General features: G+C 35.1%; 1 protein-coding gene across 1 annotated transcript in view; it reads right to left on the minus strand.

Annotated features, from left to right (window-relative positions):
• NUP205 (nucleoporin 205) overlaps positions 1 to 17603 on the minus strand; it is a 67439-nt gene that overhangs the window by 14745 nt on the left and 35091 nt on the right. The window contains 15 exon segments of the mRNA XM_039860888.1: positions 847 to 968; positions 1859 to 2050; positions 2917 to 3065; positions 5416 to 5430; positions 5433 to 5513; positions 5602 to 5869; positions 6378 to 6569; positions 7336 to 7416; positions 7935 to 8092; positions 8445 to 8516; positions 9070 to 9219; positions 11111 to 11225; positions 15633 to 15757; positions 16088 to 16252; positions 16712 to 16793. Of these exon segments, the coding sequence (XP_039716822.1) occupies positions 847 to 968; positions 1859 to 2050; positions 2917 to 3065; positions 5416 to 5430; positions 5433 to 5513; positions 5602 to 5869; positions 6378 to 6569; positions 7336 to 7416; positions 7935 to 8092; positions 8445 to 8516; positions 9070 to 9219; positions 11111 to 11225; positions 15633 to 15757; positions 16088 to 16252; positions 16712 to 16793 (1967 nt within the window).

Consider the following 17603-nt stretch of genomic DNA (forward strand, 5'->3'; position numbering starts at 1 on the left):
TAATAAGAGAAAGATTTTACAGACAGTGATAACAATATGCCATGAACTGAGGAATGTAACTAACTCAATCCTCTTCACCTAAGGTGAAAATCATAACTCTGATGCTTAAAACTTAAGAAAGCAATATAAAAAAAATTTTTTTTTCTGGAGGTAAAATAGCTCTCTTTACAGTTAAGCCTAAAAAACTCAAATACTCAATTTGGCAATGGATCTTTTGAAGAAAATTACTAAAACTGACCAAAGTGTTATTTATTGTTAGGAGGGCAGGCTTTTTGTCCAATAATATTGCAGCCATGTAGACAAAAACAAGGAAAAAGAAAACCCATATTAACTCATATGAGAAATCTGCTAAAAAGCTTGAAACTTAATTTGACTTAAAGTTTTCAAGTTAACAAGCAGCTGGTAAAATGTTAAAATGAGAAAAATATAAAATACTATTCCAGTCATAGGAATAGGAAATCCACAACAAATTATAATTTTACCACGATCCTTTAAAGACCACTATAACTGAAAACTTGTATTTCTATTGAACAATACAGTCAGGAACAAAAACATGCACTAACAAAATAATCTTCCATTTCCCTCTTACATTACTGCTCTAAAATGTAAAGCTTCTAGGTCCCTACTCACTTTTACCCTTATTAGCAGCTCCCATTTATTAGTAAGTGGCAGGGATGTATCACAGAAACAAAAAAAAAGAAAAAGAAAAAGAAAAAAGCCCTCATCAAGATGAAAGAATACTGCTGAAATAGAATTATAGTCCAGTGCCGAAACTGTTTGGAATTTCTTTTTTCCTCAATAATCCTTTACTGGGAACTTAACAAAACAATCTGCATGGACACTTACCCCTGCGGGTCCACTTCTGGGCGCATGTCATAGACTTGGCATTGTGCCAGTCTCACGATCACCCCAGATCTCAGCAGCTCTAAGGCACCCTGCTGTATCTTAGCTACTCTCGTGAGAAATGCCTAAGAAATAACGCAAGAAAAATCATCAGTAAAGAAATCATATCCAAGGACCTTAGATAAAAATGAGACTCTCTCATGGCACATTTCTGATCTTCAACCATCACTGAGGAAAAATGCTGAGCTAGCTATAAAGGGGCACATTATACCACCTTTCTTACGGATTTTTTGAGGATTAAATGACATAGCACATCCGAAGTGCCACATATAGTACCTTGCACAAATTAAGCATTCAACTAAACTGTAGTTCCTGTTATCATCATGTGGGCTTATGGAGGGCAGGGAAGATCATCTGTTTTGCTCATAGCTGTATCTCTAGAATCCAGTGCCATACCTGGCATATAATACACATCTAATAAATATTTGTTAAATGAATGGAAAAAAGAGTTAATGAACAACCTAAGACTTTAGCGCTTCTATTATTATGACACTATGATATTTTTAACCAGAAGGCAACAGAGAAATTAAAATAGATTTGGAGAAAAGAAAATGATGAGTTATAGACTACTGAAAATCCTGTGTTTAAAACAGAACAAGCACATCTACATCAATAGACACCTAATAGTCAGAATTCTGTCGTGGAAGGACAACTTTGCTCCCTGCTTTCCTCACAGAGCACTGAGTGTCATGTCATTCGCCACTATCATCACTCTGAGTAAGTCACAGACCTATTATTCAACTAACTCTCTCTCTGGATCATTTCAATTCAAATTTAGCCTGCTTAGAAGATACATTTCTAGTATATGTCCCCAAATATGAAACTCCTTAGAATGATTACAGCTTACATGACAGAAATATTCAAAATGTAGGCCATGTTAACGTTCTTTAATATATCTTTAGCCCCAAGAAAAAATGAGCGGTTGATCCAACTTCAAGTGAACATAAAGCCTCACCATTTTGGATTCATAGGTATAAAGGGCTTTTAAAAGTGGAGGTTGTGGGGTGAGTAAGCTCTGCAATGTAAGGTCATCTTCTACCAAGCTGTCCACGAGCACCTTCAAATAGCCACTGTTGGAGAGGTACAGAAGCCACTGCTGCTGCCTGTCTACAGAGACGATCCGATCAAGCAGAGCCAGCGCCAGCATCTGGAGGAAGATAAATCAAAGTCCAAAACACGAAATGGCTCCCAAAATCAACGACAGAGACTGCCTTCATCTGGAAATATTTAGAACTTTCTCATAAGGAGAATGGGTGCTTGCAACAAAACTTTCTTCCATTTATTTTGTGTGTAAAATTGAAATGTTATGTACCTAGAATCTTGATTTATTTATTAATAAAAGGAAAATCTGGGGGGTAAAGTTATATATCTGAAACAAAACAATACATTAAAATAATAGTATTAAATATATTTTAGCAGAATCTAAACATTAAGTTTCGGAAGAAAGAGATTTTTAAAAATAGTTTTTTCTCTAATTGTAAAATCTTACATGCTTATTATAGAAAATATATAAAAGTTATATAGAAAACACATAGTCTGATAAACACAATTAATCCATTTTGGTCTATCTCCTTCTACTCTTTTTTCTATGCCTAAAAACAAACTTTTTTAAAAACATAATTGAGAAGTTACTGCAGTTTATATTTTACCCTATTTCTTAAAATCCATTTCCAACAGTTTTCAAAAACATGATTCAAATGCTATGTAATTTTCCACTAGCAAGAAGTTCTCTGCAGCGTCTCTGTCGTTTCTACCAGTGGCAGACCAACCTCAAAATCAGCAAAAAGATTATTCTGAGGGAAAATTCTGAACTAACGGAGAATCTGAACAGAATTAAACAAAATATATAAATAAACAAAATTGAGAGTCCAAATTATAGCAAATAGGCAAATTCACTAAAATATACTGCGGAAAATAATTCTCGATATATAACATATCAAAAAGTTAATTTGGTTTAGACCTAAATAAGTCAAAATACTTATTCGATTACAGTGCTAAACAGGGGCTACTTACCCTTCCGATCTCGTGGCCGTCACAAGCGTCCCGACAAACCACCTCCATGAGGGCGGCACCGTAGCTCTCGATGATGGCTACGTTTTCTCGCTGCAATTTACTAAACACGTCTTCAGGAGCTGTCAATCTTTCCCACATGGTTTTCTTGGCTAAAAGAGTTACAACAGAAAAAATTTAAAACACTCCAACAAAAAGCAGATTGGTAACTGAGTAATTAATTAAACCTCATACAGAACAACAACAAAATCTTCACAATGCAGCATGTACACAAAAGCCCACCAGCCACAAGTCCCCAGCAGGCAAACTTTAAGACACAACGCGTATATCCCATGCACATACACTAAGATAACAGTGGTACTAGGAAAAGGATAAACTATTCTTTAAAAAATCAAATGAATTATGAAACTCCAGGAGAACCAATATTCTGTATTTATTCTGCTAAGCAACCTGTGTTTACCTTTTACTGATATCTATGAGAATTTCACTCAAAAAGATCAGGTACAAAGTAGACAAAGACCTGCTGCCCAAAAAATCAGATATTTTTATTCTTTTATATTTTTAATTGAAATGTTTATTAAAAAGAAAAAGTATATCCATTATGAAAGTAATTTAAATGTACAATTATGAAGACGTGATCATATATTTCACATAAGATTTGTGTAAACCTTTTAGAAAAGTTTCAGAAATACATTATATAAAGCAATAACCTGCATTTGAAACTAATCTTATGAGTTCTTTTCCAACTATTGCATAGTAGTAGTTTTTAAATTGGGGAAAGTTTCTCAAAATAAGCTGATCAGAATGGAGAGTAAAAACGAAGTAAGCTTACTCATAAAAAATAAAAGTAACCCACATTGTGGTCTATAGTTTACTTTTTTATAGCAGCTTTTTGCAGTTTTTGCAGCAGGCAAATCTTCAGAGTTTTAATAAACAGAAGGTAAGTACAGTGTTTGGCACAAAAACAAATGCTCAGTAAATACTTATTAAACTTAGTATTTCTAATTTGAAACTTAAAAACACTATTACCTAGAGGAAAAAGTAATATGCTACTTAAAATAAATCAAAATAAGCAGCGATTATGACTAAGAAAAAACTAAAGGAGGAAATTACTCTAAAATTAGAGCATTTTGGAATTTAAAAAAAGGAGAATTTTCTTTTATGGTCACACTGCTTTACCGCATCTTGATGACTTACAAAAAGCATGACGTACAGCTCCACCTAGTGCTTAAGTGGTGATTTTTCCAATTTAGATGTTAAAATGATAATTTTAGGCAACTATAGAATGTTAAAAATTTTAGACAAGAGGAAAATGGAGGAGTTATGTTGTGGGGGAAAGAGAGAGTGGGATCCCCATTACTATCTTTCTTTAGAAAGCTCCTATTCATTTAAAAAGCTTCTCTAAACTAGTCTTTTATTTTTAATGACCTTAAAAATATTTTTTGTACATTATTTAAATGGGTAGGACATTTCTATAAATACATCATTTGGCTATTATTACCTTCTAAGGAAGATATTATGTAAAAATATATAGCCTATAAAAAATAGTATGAGATAATCTGGGTCTTACAGAATGGTTTTTAAGAATCTATGTACAAAATAACAAACGCTCATAAGGGTTCTCAGAAGGGGACAAGGAGTCCATTACAGAAGGCACTTATGACAAGTTCTCAAATAACAGAATAACTCTGGCTTAGAGCATTATATATGTTTGTCTGTTAAACAGTTAAAAACATTTTTTATATCTGGAGACCAAAGAATCCGGCTTATTATTCTCAATTAAAAACGCTAACTACATTTTAGAAAGCAGTACATATCAATATTTTAAATATGCGTATCTTCTGACCAAGTTCTACTTCTTAGAATTTGTCCAAGAGCAACCTCACATTAGAACAAAAAGACATATGCACGCTATTGACGAGAGTTTAAACTGGTAGAGGGCCATTCGATAGAATCTATTAAAAGAAAAATGAGCACACTCTTTCACATGAATATTCTACCATGAAGTATCCTTCTTGAAAAATACATAGGCATATAAAAAAATATTTGATGCAGCTTTTTTTGTGATAGTGAAATTAGAAAGAATTTAAGTGCCTATGAATCAGGCAAATGGTAAAATAAATGTTACTTCCATATTATGGAATAACATAGCCATTTTAACAGATGCAATGAGATACGTACTGTGATATACTGCAAGGGAAAAAAGATGGCGTACGCACTATACCCAGCTTATATTCAGTGGTGCCAGGGGTGAAACAGAGAGCAACCAAAATATATAATCTAAAGCAGTATTTGAGGGGTTTTTTTGACAGTACTTTTGTGCTATCTTCATAATTTTAGAAAACTAAACATTCTTCCTTGACTTTAAACACCTAACTGATTCTATACTCACTGGTTATAGCTTTGCTTAGCTAAAAGATGAAAAAGTGATTTTTTTTTTTTTTAAATTTAAAGTAACCAATCCCTAAAACCAGAAAAGATTAGAAACCTATCTAATTCTACCTGCTTCTAAGGTGCCGGTTCATCTGGTCTCTGGGCGATCTGTAAATAATAAAGCAGAGAGCCATACAGGTGTGTCCTCACTCGCTGGAATCCGCCACCTAGGTAGACAGAGTAAGACCCTTTCTTCAAATTAAAGTTAAAACAAATACAAAAGCTATAATTGATAGGAAATTTAGATTAAAACACCTGTCTTCAAAATGAAGTCTAACAGTTTCTTCAATATGATGTGAAGTGAAGAATCTCCAATAGAAGCAAAACCCACCACTGGGTTCTCTGCTGGAGGAGGTGAGGTGAAACAACCATCGAGCGTAAAAGCGTAATGGGCCTCTCCAGGCCTCAAGGCTAATGGATGCTTCTGTTCTGTGCGAACGGCCTGGCTCAAGTGAGCAGTCAGGGTGAACACAGCACCTGCTACCACCGGCATTAACTCGTGTGCTGCTTCATCATCCAGGATCTTGAAGCAAAAAGATAAACCAGAGTGAGGACCCTGCTTTCAGCTATAGTTACTGACACATTGTGTATACGTTTAGCTTTTCAACTACCATAAGAATAGAACTGTACTGTTCAAAGAAAATAAAAGCTAATATATAGAAATTTAAATAGGATGCTGGGTAACACGGGTTCTTAACCAGAGGAATTCCTACCGGAATTCCCTAAAAGTTCTTAATGGAAATTCACATAAATGGCCTCACCATTAGACTGTCTCATTCACTAGATCTGGGATGATATCTGTCCCTGTGTATTTTTAGAAAGCTCCCTAGGTAATTCTGATACACACTCTGGTTGAGAGCCACTACTATACTTTTCTTTCGTAAGAAAAGTCTTAGCACTGGCACTGCAGAAGTCTTATTTACTCCTAATCTAAAATAGAAAAAAAAAAAAAAAAAAAAAGGTTGGCAAGCTATATGTTCACCTGGTAATTAAATATTCAGCAGTATAAAGTAATTTAGGAAGTATGTCACCTTATCATGCACATCTTGTAAAATATCACGAATAATCAGTTGTCGGTCCTCTGCCTGAATGAGGTCCTGGGGACAAGCTGTCAGTATAATTTCTACCAGCTGCCGCCATGACTCCAGCGCGTGCCGTTTTGCATGAAGACATTGCAACAATTTGTTTCTTCCTACCACATACTGAAGTATAGTGCTGATTTCCTGAAGCCAGAGAAATTGGATTGCAAGGTTAACACAGAGGCAAATAAATAATGTCTTTTACTAACAGGTCCCTGTTTTGAACAATGTCAGTTAATCTGAAAACAATTATAGTATATTTTGGAAATCTTCCACATGCATGCCAGTCAGCTGATAACTTGTCATGTTATGCAGCTGGTTAGCGCTATGAAAAATATATACAGCTCTATGTGTGCGTGTGTGTTTGTGTGTAAGGCAGGGAGCGGAGGTGGTGTGGGTGGAAATGAGCTTTTTAACCCTATCTTCTTTCTCCTTGCAACTGTCTACTTATACTTACTCTGGAGCACTACAGTTGCCTAAAACCCAAGTTCAATGGCATGTTTCCCTGATGTGTCTTTTAATTCTTTGCCTTTCGCTTTAGCTTAGCCTGCTGTGTTTCCATGTACGTGGTTCTTTCCACCGACCTCTTAACTCCCACCTTGTGATGACAAATGACTCTCTCCTCTCTCACTGAAAGGGAGCAAGTGAAGTCTAATACACATAAGCAGGCAGAAAATCCTTAACCAGCCTCACAGAAAAGATCTTATTTATTCTGGCATCCAGACATTAGCTTCAGTTCAGTTTATAAAAGTTATAAAGCCAAAAGTGAAAGATTCCATTAAAGTTTAATTTTTAAGTAGTTTACTAATTAATGAACTACAAGTCAATTTATTGTTTTATCTTCTAACTGGCAATTTAAGTAGTTTAAGTAATTTAAAGGTTAATACTAACGTATGCGCAAGAGGCTCACCTCCATCAGTAGAGGTCTCTGTCCTATGGCTGCCATACCCTGAAGGGCATTAACTTCGGCTACAAGAACCCTATGAAGAAGCTATACAGGTGGGAAAAGAGAGAAAAATAAGACCATTTCAGACACTAGTACAACAGTAACCACTAGCAATTACTATAAACCGTCCTAGAGAGAAAAGTTTTGGATACTTTTAAATATAACCTAACAGTGGCACTGTCCAGTTTCTAGTCAAAAATATTCGGTACCCCTCACATTCCAGAGAGTAGAACTAAAGAATTTCTGTGGCAGGTAAGTTAGTGCAAACACCCTGGATATCTTCTTTCTACTGAGGCCATTAACTTGGTAAAGTTAAATAGTTAAAACCACTCCATACTTTTAGTTGGGCAGCATGATTACTAAGAGAAAGGTGATGGGGGACCTTTCAAACAGGCAAATTTAGTGTAGACTCTTTGTTTTTATTTCTCAGCTGTTTCAAAATTAAAAACCACAGTCTAACGAACCAATATGTCTATCAGAAAAACAACAACTGAATGGTTATATTTCTGTCGACTCAAAGTCTGAGCCACTTAATACTGTGCACACTTTAAAGCAATCCTCACCTTGACATTGCAGACTGTCTGTCCCCGTAAATTCTTATGTTCACAGTTAGCAATAACTTGTTCAATCTGAGTCCGATCAAAGAAATCCAACTGCAAAGGCTCGGGTATCTCCTGACTGAAGTCAATTGAGTCAAGAATACTCAGAATTTTTCGACGCACTAGAAAAAATAAAAAATAGTTCAGTTCTGCTTGGGACACTGAGAAGAGCAAACCATTGTACTCAGCTCACTCTCAAAAAGATAGTGAGTGCTATCTTAGGAAAGGGTGTCTATAAACAACACTATACTGAAATCTAAATTTGATTTTATTTCTAATACAGCCATTTGCAAAACTATTTTCCCATCTTACAATCCTAGTTTTAAAAAGGTTTTTTTGGATGACAAATAATCCTTTACATAGCCTTTCTACACCTGTTAAGAATTTGCAAGTACAGGCATGATAACTATCTCTTGAAATTTGAAGCAATTTAATATATAGCTATAAATTTACCACAAATTCAAAGGGCTTTACCTTTTGTGGCAGTGTCAAAGTGAAGGAATCCAGAGACAGACCTATTTTCATCTTCTACTCCTCCTTCACCATCTGTTGAGGCATCAATAATAACAGACCAGAAAAAGAACAACATACTTGGAAAAAACACACTTAAAATATCTTATTTCTAGGTCACCGTTTCTAGGTCAAAGAGCCCTCTGCAAATAGATAATTAAAATGCAAAGGTGATAAAGACTTATCAACAACATTCATCTAATTCTTTCTGTCCCTGTAGGATCCACTTCAGGATTGTAAAGGGGATAATCAGAACGCCGAGAGGCAGGGCCCAATCATGTCAATGAGATAGTTAGAAAAGCTTATGCTTAATTTGCATGTATAATACATAATAAAATACCTTTGGTCGTGCTGGCTGTGACAAACTCCACTAAATATTTTTGTATACGAATATAGCAAAATGTGGAAGCTTCAAACAATAATGGGATGATTTAAAATTTTGGTGTTTTAAGGAAAAAAAATTCTAAAGGTAGAAGGAACTTCTTTGGCCTGCAATCACATACTAAGCACAAGATTCAGCTTCGTGCTTGAATTCACCCAGATCCGTCAGCAGCACAATAAAACAAATGCCAACAATTCACATGTTCACCTGAGTATGGTTTCACTGGCATGTCATCCAACAAGAGGTGCAGGAGCCGCTGGGTATGTGACCGCTGACGATTCAGAGAGGTTACCCTTAGTTCTATCGAAGCGGTCTTCATCAGCCATGACATTTGGTTCAACATAGATATTTCATATTCTAGAAGTTAAATACATAAGTTAGTTTCCCAGAATAATAGCACGAGGTCAGAACAGACCTAAATTCTTGAACTCATCAGGTATCTTCCCATGGAACACAGTCAATAATTTATGAAACTTGGAAACATAATAATTTATCATTCTGTAAAACTAAAAAAGAAAAAGCAGACATCAAGGGAGAAAAAATAAGCTAATATGTATCTGTAAAAGATGAGCAAAATGAAAGGAAAAACAGGAGACGATCAAGTGTCCATTACCAGTATAATTTCATACAGATCGACAGAGTTCTGGGTCCGTCATAGTTTGACATTAATACAGAACTTAAAACTTAAAATAAAAAACAACCCTCAAATATGTAACTTATAGAAAAATTATGATTGTTTGTTTTATATTTCATAAATACATTTTTAAAAATTAAAATAAGTTTAAATTGCACAACTTTGTGACATCTCAGGATAATCTAGTACACTTGGTCAAACACAGAGTTAGGGTTGGGCTTCCCGCTGCGGCAGCCACTGGAGAGTAGAAGCCGTGGCTCTGCGCTGCCCCATGGCCCTGGGCCTCGACAAGGGCCATGAGGTGACCAAGAATGTGAGCAAGCCAAGGCACGGCCACCGCCGCGGGCGCCTCGCCAAAGCACAGCAAGTTTGTGCGGGACATGATTTGAGGTGTGTGGCTTTGCCACACATGAGCGGAGAGCCATGGAGCTACTCAGGGTCTCCAAGGAAAAGTGGGCTCTTGAATTCATCAAGAAAAGGGAGGGGGCGCGTCCACACCAAGAGGAAGAGTAAGGAGCTGAGCAATGTCCTGGTGGCCGTGAGGGGAGCCGCTGCTGAGGACTGCGTCCCTCCCCACTCTGTGCATATTAAAACCTTTTCAGAAAAAAGAAATATATATATAATTGGGGCTGGGGAAAAAAATATATAGTTAGGATTGGGAATCATTTATACACATTTTTGAATCCAATATTATTTTAATGCCTGGCTTCGAAGTCCTCAATTATGACAGCATAAACATAAAATACACCAAATACTACTACCACTACTACTAATAATGGGTAATGCTAGATTTATTTTTTTAAAACACAGATACCATAATAGGCAAGATTAATTTTTCTACTTAGGTATAAAAGAGGATTTCTTAAAAAGCTTCTTAATATAAACGGATCTTAAGACTAAAAATAAGATATATTTATTATGAAAAGGAAGTTCTTTGCCATAAGATAATTCCCAAGGTTCTCTCATACCATCACTCTCAAAAGTAAATTAGAAGCTGATAATTACTAGTAGTGGAAATATATTACAAAATCAGTGAACCTAGATTTCCTAAAACATAAAGATGATATAAAGTAAACTTTAAAAAACTCCAAAGGCCACCATTGTCTGGATGTACTGTGAATTCGGAAAATTGTTAAAAACTGATCAAAAAGAAAATTATATAAAGTAGAATCCTATAAAACATTGGCAGCCTGGGATAACTGCTTGGTCATGTCAATAAAGTAAGTTACAAATAGTTTCCACCATAATTAGTTTTATATATTTCATTTCAAGACTGCATTGTTTTCAATATATACACAAGGGAAAAAAAGGGATTTTTACAAAATAATTTTCCAGAAAATATTTTTTCATCCTTCAACGCAATTTAAAATATTTACTTATTAGGAAAAAGATCAAATTCCATCTTTGATTGACCATTTTTAAATAATTTTGTGATAGCAGCTAAAACATCAGTCTTCTCTAGTACAAATTACAAAAGCAACCAAAAGTAACAAGCAAAGTAACAAAATGAGAACAGAATTCCACAAATATTTTAACTACTAGAATCAAATGTTATATAAATAAAATCATTCAACATCGACTACAAATTTTTTTGTAAGGAAAAAAAACTCCTACCTTTATTAGAAAAAGGTAAATGTTGCAATTGAGAAAATAAGAAATCCTGGCTGGTTCTCAAGTACCTCATAGTAGGGCCAGATGTATCGGAGCATGCACATAACTGATATATCACCTTAAGAATTAAAATAAGAAAATCCCCAAGTCAATTTTTTTGTGTTACACATTTTAAGATAAAATGTGAATTTAGATCTACTAAGTGGAAACTAAAACCCATCAACAATTCAAGCAAAATGAACAAACACAAGTATAAAACTTAGAAGCTCAGAGTTATAAGCAGTCCTTAGCATTTATGAGAATACAACCGAGAGTGCTGAAGACATTATTATAGGATTCATCTTGAAATCGCCCTAAATATATTTATTAATATATACATACATACATGTAGTTAATTAACAAGTCTTAGTATTTTAATTATTATAACCAGGATTCAAACAATTGAAGAATTATAAAGACCTACAGATTCAACTAAATAATGAATATAAACTCTAAATAAAAATTTAATAAAATAGATTTCGGTATAAATGCTTTTACATCAAATATAAGAAAAAGTGAATAGTTATAATATATATATAAAGATCTCTATTAGATATATAAATATCATCAAGAGAGCCAAACAGATAAAATGGCAAAAAATGTTTTACATAGAAAAAATAAAAATGGCCCATAATCAAAAAATAAGTACAGTCCTTTCAATAATTAAAAAAAAAAAAGTAAGTGAATAAAGCAAGCCTCTATGGTAAATTAGCAAAATGCTTAAATGTAAAAAGCAAATCCCAGTACTTGACAAAGTGGTAGTGAAAACTTTCATTCATATTTCATTTTATAAATATTTATTAAATGCTTTCCATGTAGCAGGTACTTTAGATTCATCTCTTATTGGCACCATTTAATACCCACTATAATTGTTATGATTACTTCTGAATTAAAATCTGAAGTCATCAAACTATTCATATCCTTTGACCCAACAACCTATCTTCATTATTGGTCGATTCCGTACTTGCAAAGTCATCTACGTGCTAACGTTTATTTGTAACTCCAAAATCAATATTTCCATGAATGGCACAGAGCAGCAAAAAATTTGAGTTGCCAAACTTGTCTGCTCTCAGCTAAGGTTAAACAAGGCTGTGCTTTGCCTTTCTGTTTCAGTTCTCATGCTGTAAACAAGTGTCCTCTCCCAGTCTATTTAGTGCTCCATTTTTTGCATTTTGTTAGATATTTTACTGGTTAAAATGACCCCTAAGCATAGTATTGAAGTGGTGTGTTGTGTTCCTAAGTGCAAGAAGGCTTCGATGTGCCTTACAGAGAGAAAATACAGGTGTTGGATAAGTTTCATTTAGGCAAGAGTTTTAGTGCTGCTGACCATGAGTTTAATGTTAATGAATTAACGGAATATAGTAAATAAAGTGTCTTTAAACAAAAACACACGTAAAACAAAGTTATGCATTCATCAGGTGACAAAAATGTTGAGACCTGAGGATTGCAGGATTCTAACCCTGTTTTCCCAAGGAGCAATGGTTTAATATTCACCAAGTCAGTGTTCACTCTGAATTTATAACACAAAACAACAACTGACTGTAAATTTATGTCTAGAAACACATTTCTAAAAATATAAATCAACAAAAGGTAACTAAAGATGTTCACTAGAACACAGTAAAAAAAAAATTAGAAGCAACCAAAATGTAATTTACATTGTAGCTGCACAGAAAGGTTATAGAGGGGGGAAAAAGGACACAAAACTGTATGTCTACTGAGTATAATCAACTAAATAATACACATACACACAAGGGAAAAGATAAGAAGGAACACTAGGTAAAATTTAAATAGTTCTGCTATAGATATATTTACTATATTTTGTCTTTTAAACAGCTTTGACATTGTTTTTGATAACTCTGTAAACAAATAAAAATAACTGATTTTTGTTTTGTTTTGAACTTCTTAAAACAAAACAAAAATAAGTTCTTTGTAGATGGTCAGGTAAAAAGATACAGACACAGATGCTCCAAGATGTGGAGAGGTAATACTCTTAGAGGGAGGAGGACAGAAAAAGTGAGTTCCCAAAGTACCAAGAGCCATTTAACAAGGGAGTTTCCACATCCCTCCTAGTTCCCAAGGTCACGTGGGGAAAACCTGCATCCTTACAGAGAAGAGAGCAAAGGCAAAGGCTGTCTCGACTTCTTCACCCAGAAAGCCTTGTATTGCTGGGTAATGAGGGTATCGATAAGGCCCAAATGATTCCCCTTTGCTACAATCAGACTTATTTAAACAAACAAGTTCTTTTTAGAGATTTGAATTTTCTTCTGAAGCAGAGTGAAACATAAACCTATACATGAAGGAAGCACCTTTCATTAAAAACAGAACAGTGCTCCTTCTGGCTCTGAGCAGCACCATGGCGGTTGGCAAGAACAAGCACCTGACTAAAGGTGGCAAAAAAGAAGCCAAGGAAGTGGTTGACCCATTTTCTAAGAAAGACTGGTATGATATGAAAGCACCAGCTATGTTCAATATTAGAAATATTGGGAAAACACGCGGACTCAAGGAACCAAAATTGCGTCTGATGGTCTCAAGGGTCGTGTTTTTGAAGTGAGCCTACCCGATCTGCAGAATGATGAAGATGTGTTTAAAAAATTCAACTTAATTACTGAGTATGTTCAGGGTAAAACTACCTAATTTCCATGGCATGGCTCTTACCAATGACAAAATGTGCTCCAAGGTCAAAAAATGGCAGACAATGATCGAAGCACATGTAAATGTCAAGACTACAGACAGTAATATTTGCTTTGTTTATTGTGCATTGGTTTTACTAAAAAATGCAACTGTTAGATTCAGAAGATCTCTGAAGCTCAGCATCAACATGACCGCTAAATCCAGAAGATGAAAATTATGACCTGAGAAGTGCAGACAAATAACTTGAAAGAAGTGGTCAATAAACTAATTCCGGATACCATTGGAAAAGACATACAAAAGGCTTGCTAATCTATTTATCCGCTCCATGATGTCTTTGTTAGAAAAATCAAAATGCTGAAGAAGCCCAAGTTTGAATTGGGAAAACTCATGAAGGTTTGTGGTGAAGGGAGTTCTGGAAAAGCCACTGGGGATGAGACAGGTGCTCAAGCTGAATGAGCTGATGGAGATGAGCCCCCAGTCCAAGAATATGTTCAAAATTCAGACTTTTCATGGTGACAAATAAAATCTATTTGTGACATTTAGGGGAAAAAATAGAACAGTGCTTCTTGTTTAAACGCAGATTCTGACTCAGCAGGTCTGGAGCGGGGCCTGGGCTTCCATACTAACAAGCTCCCTGGTGGTGATGCTGACGATGCTGGACCACGTTTTGAGGAATAAAGTAGCAGAGCATACGTGATAAAATGGCAGGCTGCTGGTATAGACGTGTTTTGTGTGGCCAGTACAGTATTTTAAAAATCAGAGGATCTGGCAAACCAGGGCCTACATTCCAACATGGCAAAAACGAGCAGGGGCCGAGGAGCGGGACATGGGTTCTCCAGTCTGTCAGATTCTCCTCTCCCGAATCTTTTTGTCTTAAATCTGGCTTCAGTCTCTTACTTCACCTGCCTAACTCCTTCAGCTTAGATGATTAACCTTATCCATTGTTTCTACCTAAGTACGTCAAATTCTATAACACAATTCTAAGATTCTATAATTCTATAAAATATACATTGTTTGTTCTCCCATTAAGGAAGAATTAATTTTGAGTCAAAGGAAGACCTAGCTGTAGTACTTACAGTGAAGGGCTGTTTGGACAGCCAGAAGACAGAAGAAAATAGTTAAAAATTACAAAAAGTAAAATAAAAATCTCCATGTCACCAGAAGTTAATGCTGCACTTCTTATGAAAATATGAATCAGGGTGCCACTTAAACTGAAAAATTAGTCCTATCTTACAAAGCCTAGTTCTTAATATATTTATGAAATGAGTAAGAAATAAATGTAAGAAAATACAAGTAAAACAAAAGTTCTCATTATAGCTTAAACTTTACACAAATTTGACTTTCTAGCCCCTCACATACAGCTACAGAGCTGCGTAATGTACGTGGTTATTAAAAAGTGCCTTCACTTACACGCTCACATCCTCGTTTAAGCCTAACAACGACTCACTTCACAGATTGAAGAACCCAGAGATGTGTCATGGCACACTCAAGATGGCTTAGCTCGTCAGGGGCAGAGAGGGGAACCAGAGGTCTCATGACTCAAATCCACAGCTCTCCCCACCAAAAGAAGCAACTTGAAACATAGCATCAACATTGGAAAGCTTCTACACTACCTGGTCAAAATCCATTCTCAAAATCCAATTTCTCTCATTTTTCAAGTGGCCAACCTATAGGATCTGTAGATGTTTAGGATTCTCGGGGTTTGTGCATTATGGGTTTTATCCATAAATGAAAGACTGGTCAAACCGCCAAATGAATTCATTTCAACTCAGTCTTACTGTCATACTTTCATGTCTGTGATGTAGTCAAGCAAGTTTCTTCTATTAAGTGCTACGCGGTACAGCCTTTAGTCTACCTGGTAACACAGCTCAGCGAGTTGAGGCGATTCTCTCACTGCCACCGGGCCTGTCCTCCCTTCCGTTCCTTTCTCCAAGATGTTTAAGATGGCATGAAGGCACGTTCGAGGGCAGCCTAACACTCCTACACGAAACCAAAAGAAAATTCAACTTTTCTTTTTAAATATCTGCATTAAAACCCTGAAAATACCTTTATAAAAGTTAAGTCCCATAAACGTCTGCTCTACTGTAAATAGCCTGTCAAATATTGATACAGAAAATGGCTAAATTCTAATTTTCTAAGGCTTAGTTTGTCCAGACTTAGCTAAGCCCTAAAGATTGACTCATCACATCACCTTTCACACATTCTTTCTTTCTTTCAGTGAATTATCTCATGATCCCCAAATTCAATAAATGACCATTTAGATACATAAACATAAAAAGAAATAAATGCCTATGTGTCTCATGGCCATACCTGGATCTTGTAGGTTTGTGGTACTGACAGGTTTCTTTAATTCAAAGCCTAACAGGTAGAGAGCAAGACTGGGTGGATTGCGTTCCAAAGAGGTGATGAGAAGATTCAAGATGTGGATTCTTGTTTCATGACGGATGCCAGCTAATTTCTTTTCAAGTTCTGATCCTTAATGTGGAAATCACGAAACAATAAAAAGTTAACATAAGTCAAATTTAGGAATTATGCTAAGTGAAATAAACCAGACAGGGGAAGATAAATACCATATAATTTCATTTATATGTGGAATTTAAAAAACCAAAAGAATAAATAAGATAAAATAAAATAGAAACAGACACATAGATAGAGAAAACAAGCTGATAGTTACCAAAGGGAAAAGGGATGATGGGATGGGAATTTAAATAAAATGATAAAAAGAAAAAAATTTTTAAATATAAAACTTATATTCCAAACTTCCATGTTTTCTTTAGTTTCAGGAGACTAAAGTAGCTATTACATTGAGTTCAGACTTGTATTAGAGGTCTCCCAAAAGCCTCGTACATTTATGCTAGCAAACTAAACAATTAATAGCTTTCTTTATATTAAGTATTTATATAAAGTAAAAAGATACATTAACCGAAGACATACCCTCTTCTAAACGTACAAATTCTTCTGTATCTTCACTATCCAAACACTCCACGAATCCAGCCATCAGCTTCTGACTTACACTCTGTGAAGATAAAAAAAAAAAAATTATAAAGTTTCTAAATATTAAAGAAACTATAATATATATTTATAAAGATTTGTCTATAAAGAAAAAAAGCAAATCTACTCCAAGTATTTAGGTTTTAGTTGCATTTTTAATTAACAGAAAACTCAGTTCCTTAAATTGCCATAAGTTAGGTCTCTATAAAAATGATTTTAAAAAAAAGCATTTTTAAAGTTTATTGGTTTCAAAATTGGTTTCCTTCATTTTCTTTCCCAAAGAATCAAAGTAGTTCTTTTTTCAAATAACATTAAATTGCTATTTCATGACCTCTTCATTATATACTCAGTACTATGAGATCTTAACTAAAATATAAAATAAAATTCTCATCTTCTCTTTTTAGAAATGTATTACTACCAATTTTATATTTCTGGCTGAGAGATCAGATATGACTCAAACTCCATAAGAAATATAGCAGGATGTTAAAATTGGTAATAATTCATACTCGGATGAATGCCAGTGAACTGAAAAGCTTCATCTTCGACACCCCTTGATTATCACATAGTTTTCAAGAATCTCATCCAAAAACCAGATTAGATATCTATATTCTACTATAAATAGTGGTTCTCAACCTGGGTGGTATTGCCACTATGGGGGCACTTAAAAATATGCGGGCATTTTGAGTTGTCACAATTAGAGGTTACTACTGACAGATAGTGGTAAGGGACCAGGGATGCTAAGAGTCCTGCAATATGATGGACAGTTACACATGATGTGAAGATCAGTCCCACCCAAGTGCTAAAGGAGCCCGTTACAGTATACTGTGGAGTACAC

This window comes from Pteropus medius, unplaced genomic scaffold, assembly GCF_902729225.1.
Source record: "Pteropus medius unplaced genomic scaffold, Ma_sr-lr_union100, whole genome shotgun sequence".
NCBI lineage: Eukaryota > Metazoa > Chordata > Mammalia > Chiroptera > Pteropodidae > Pteropus > Pteropus medius.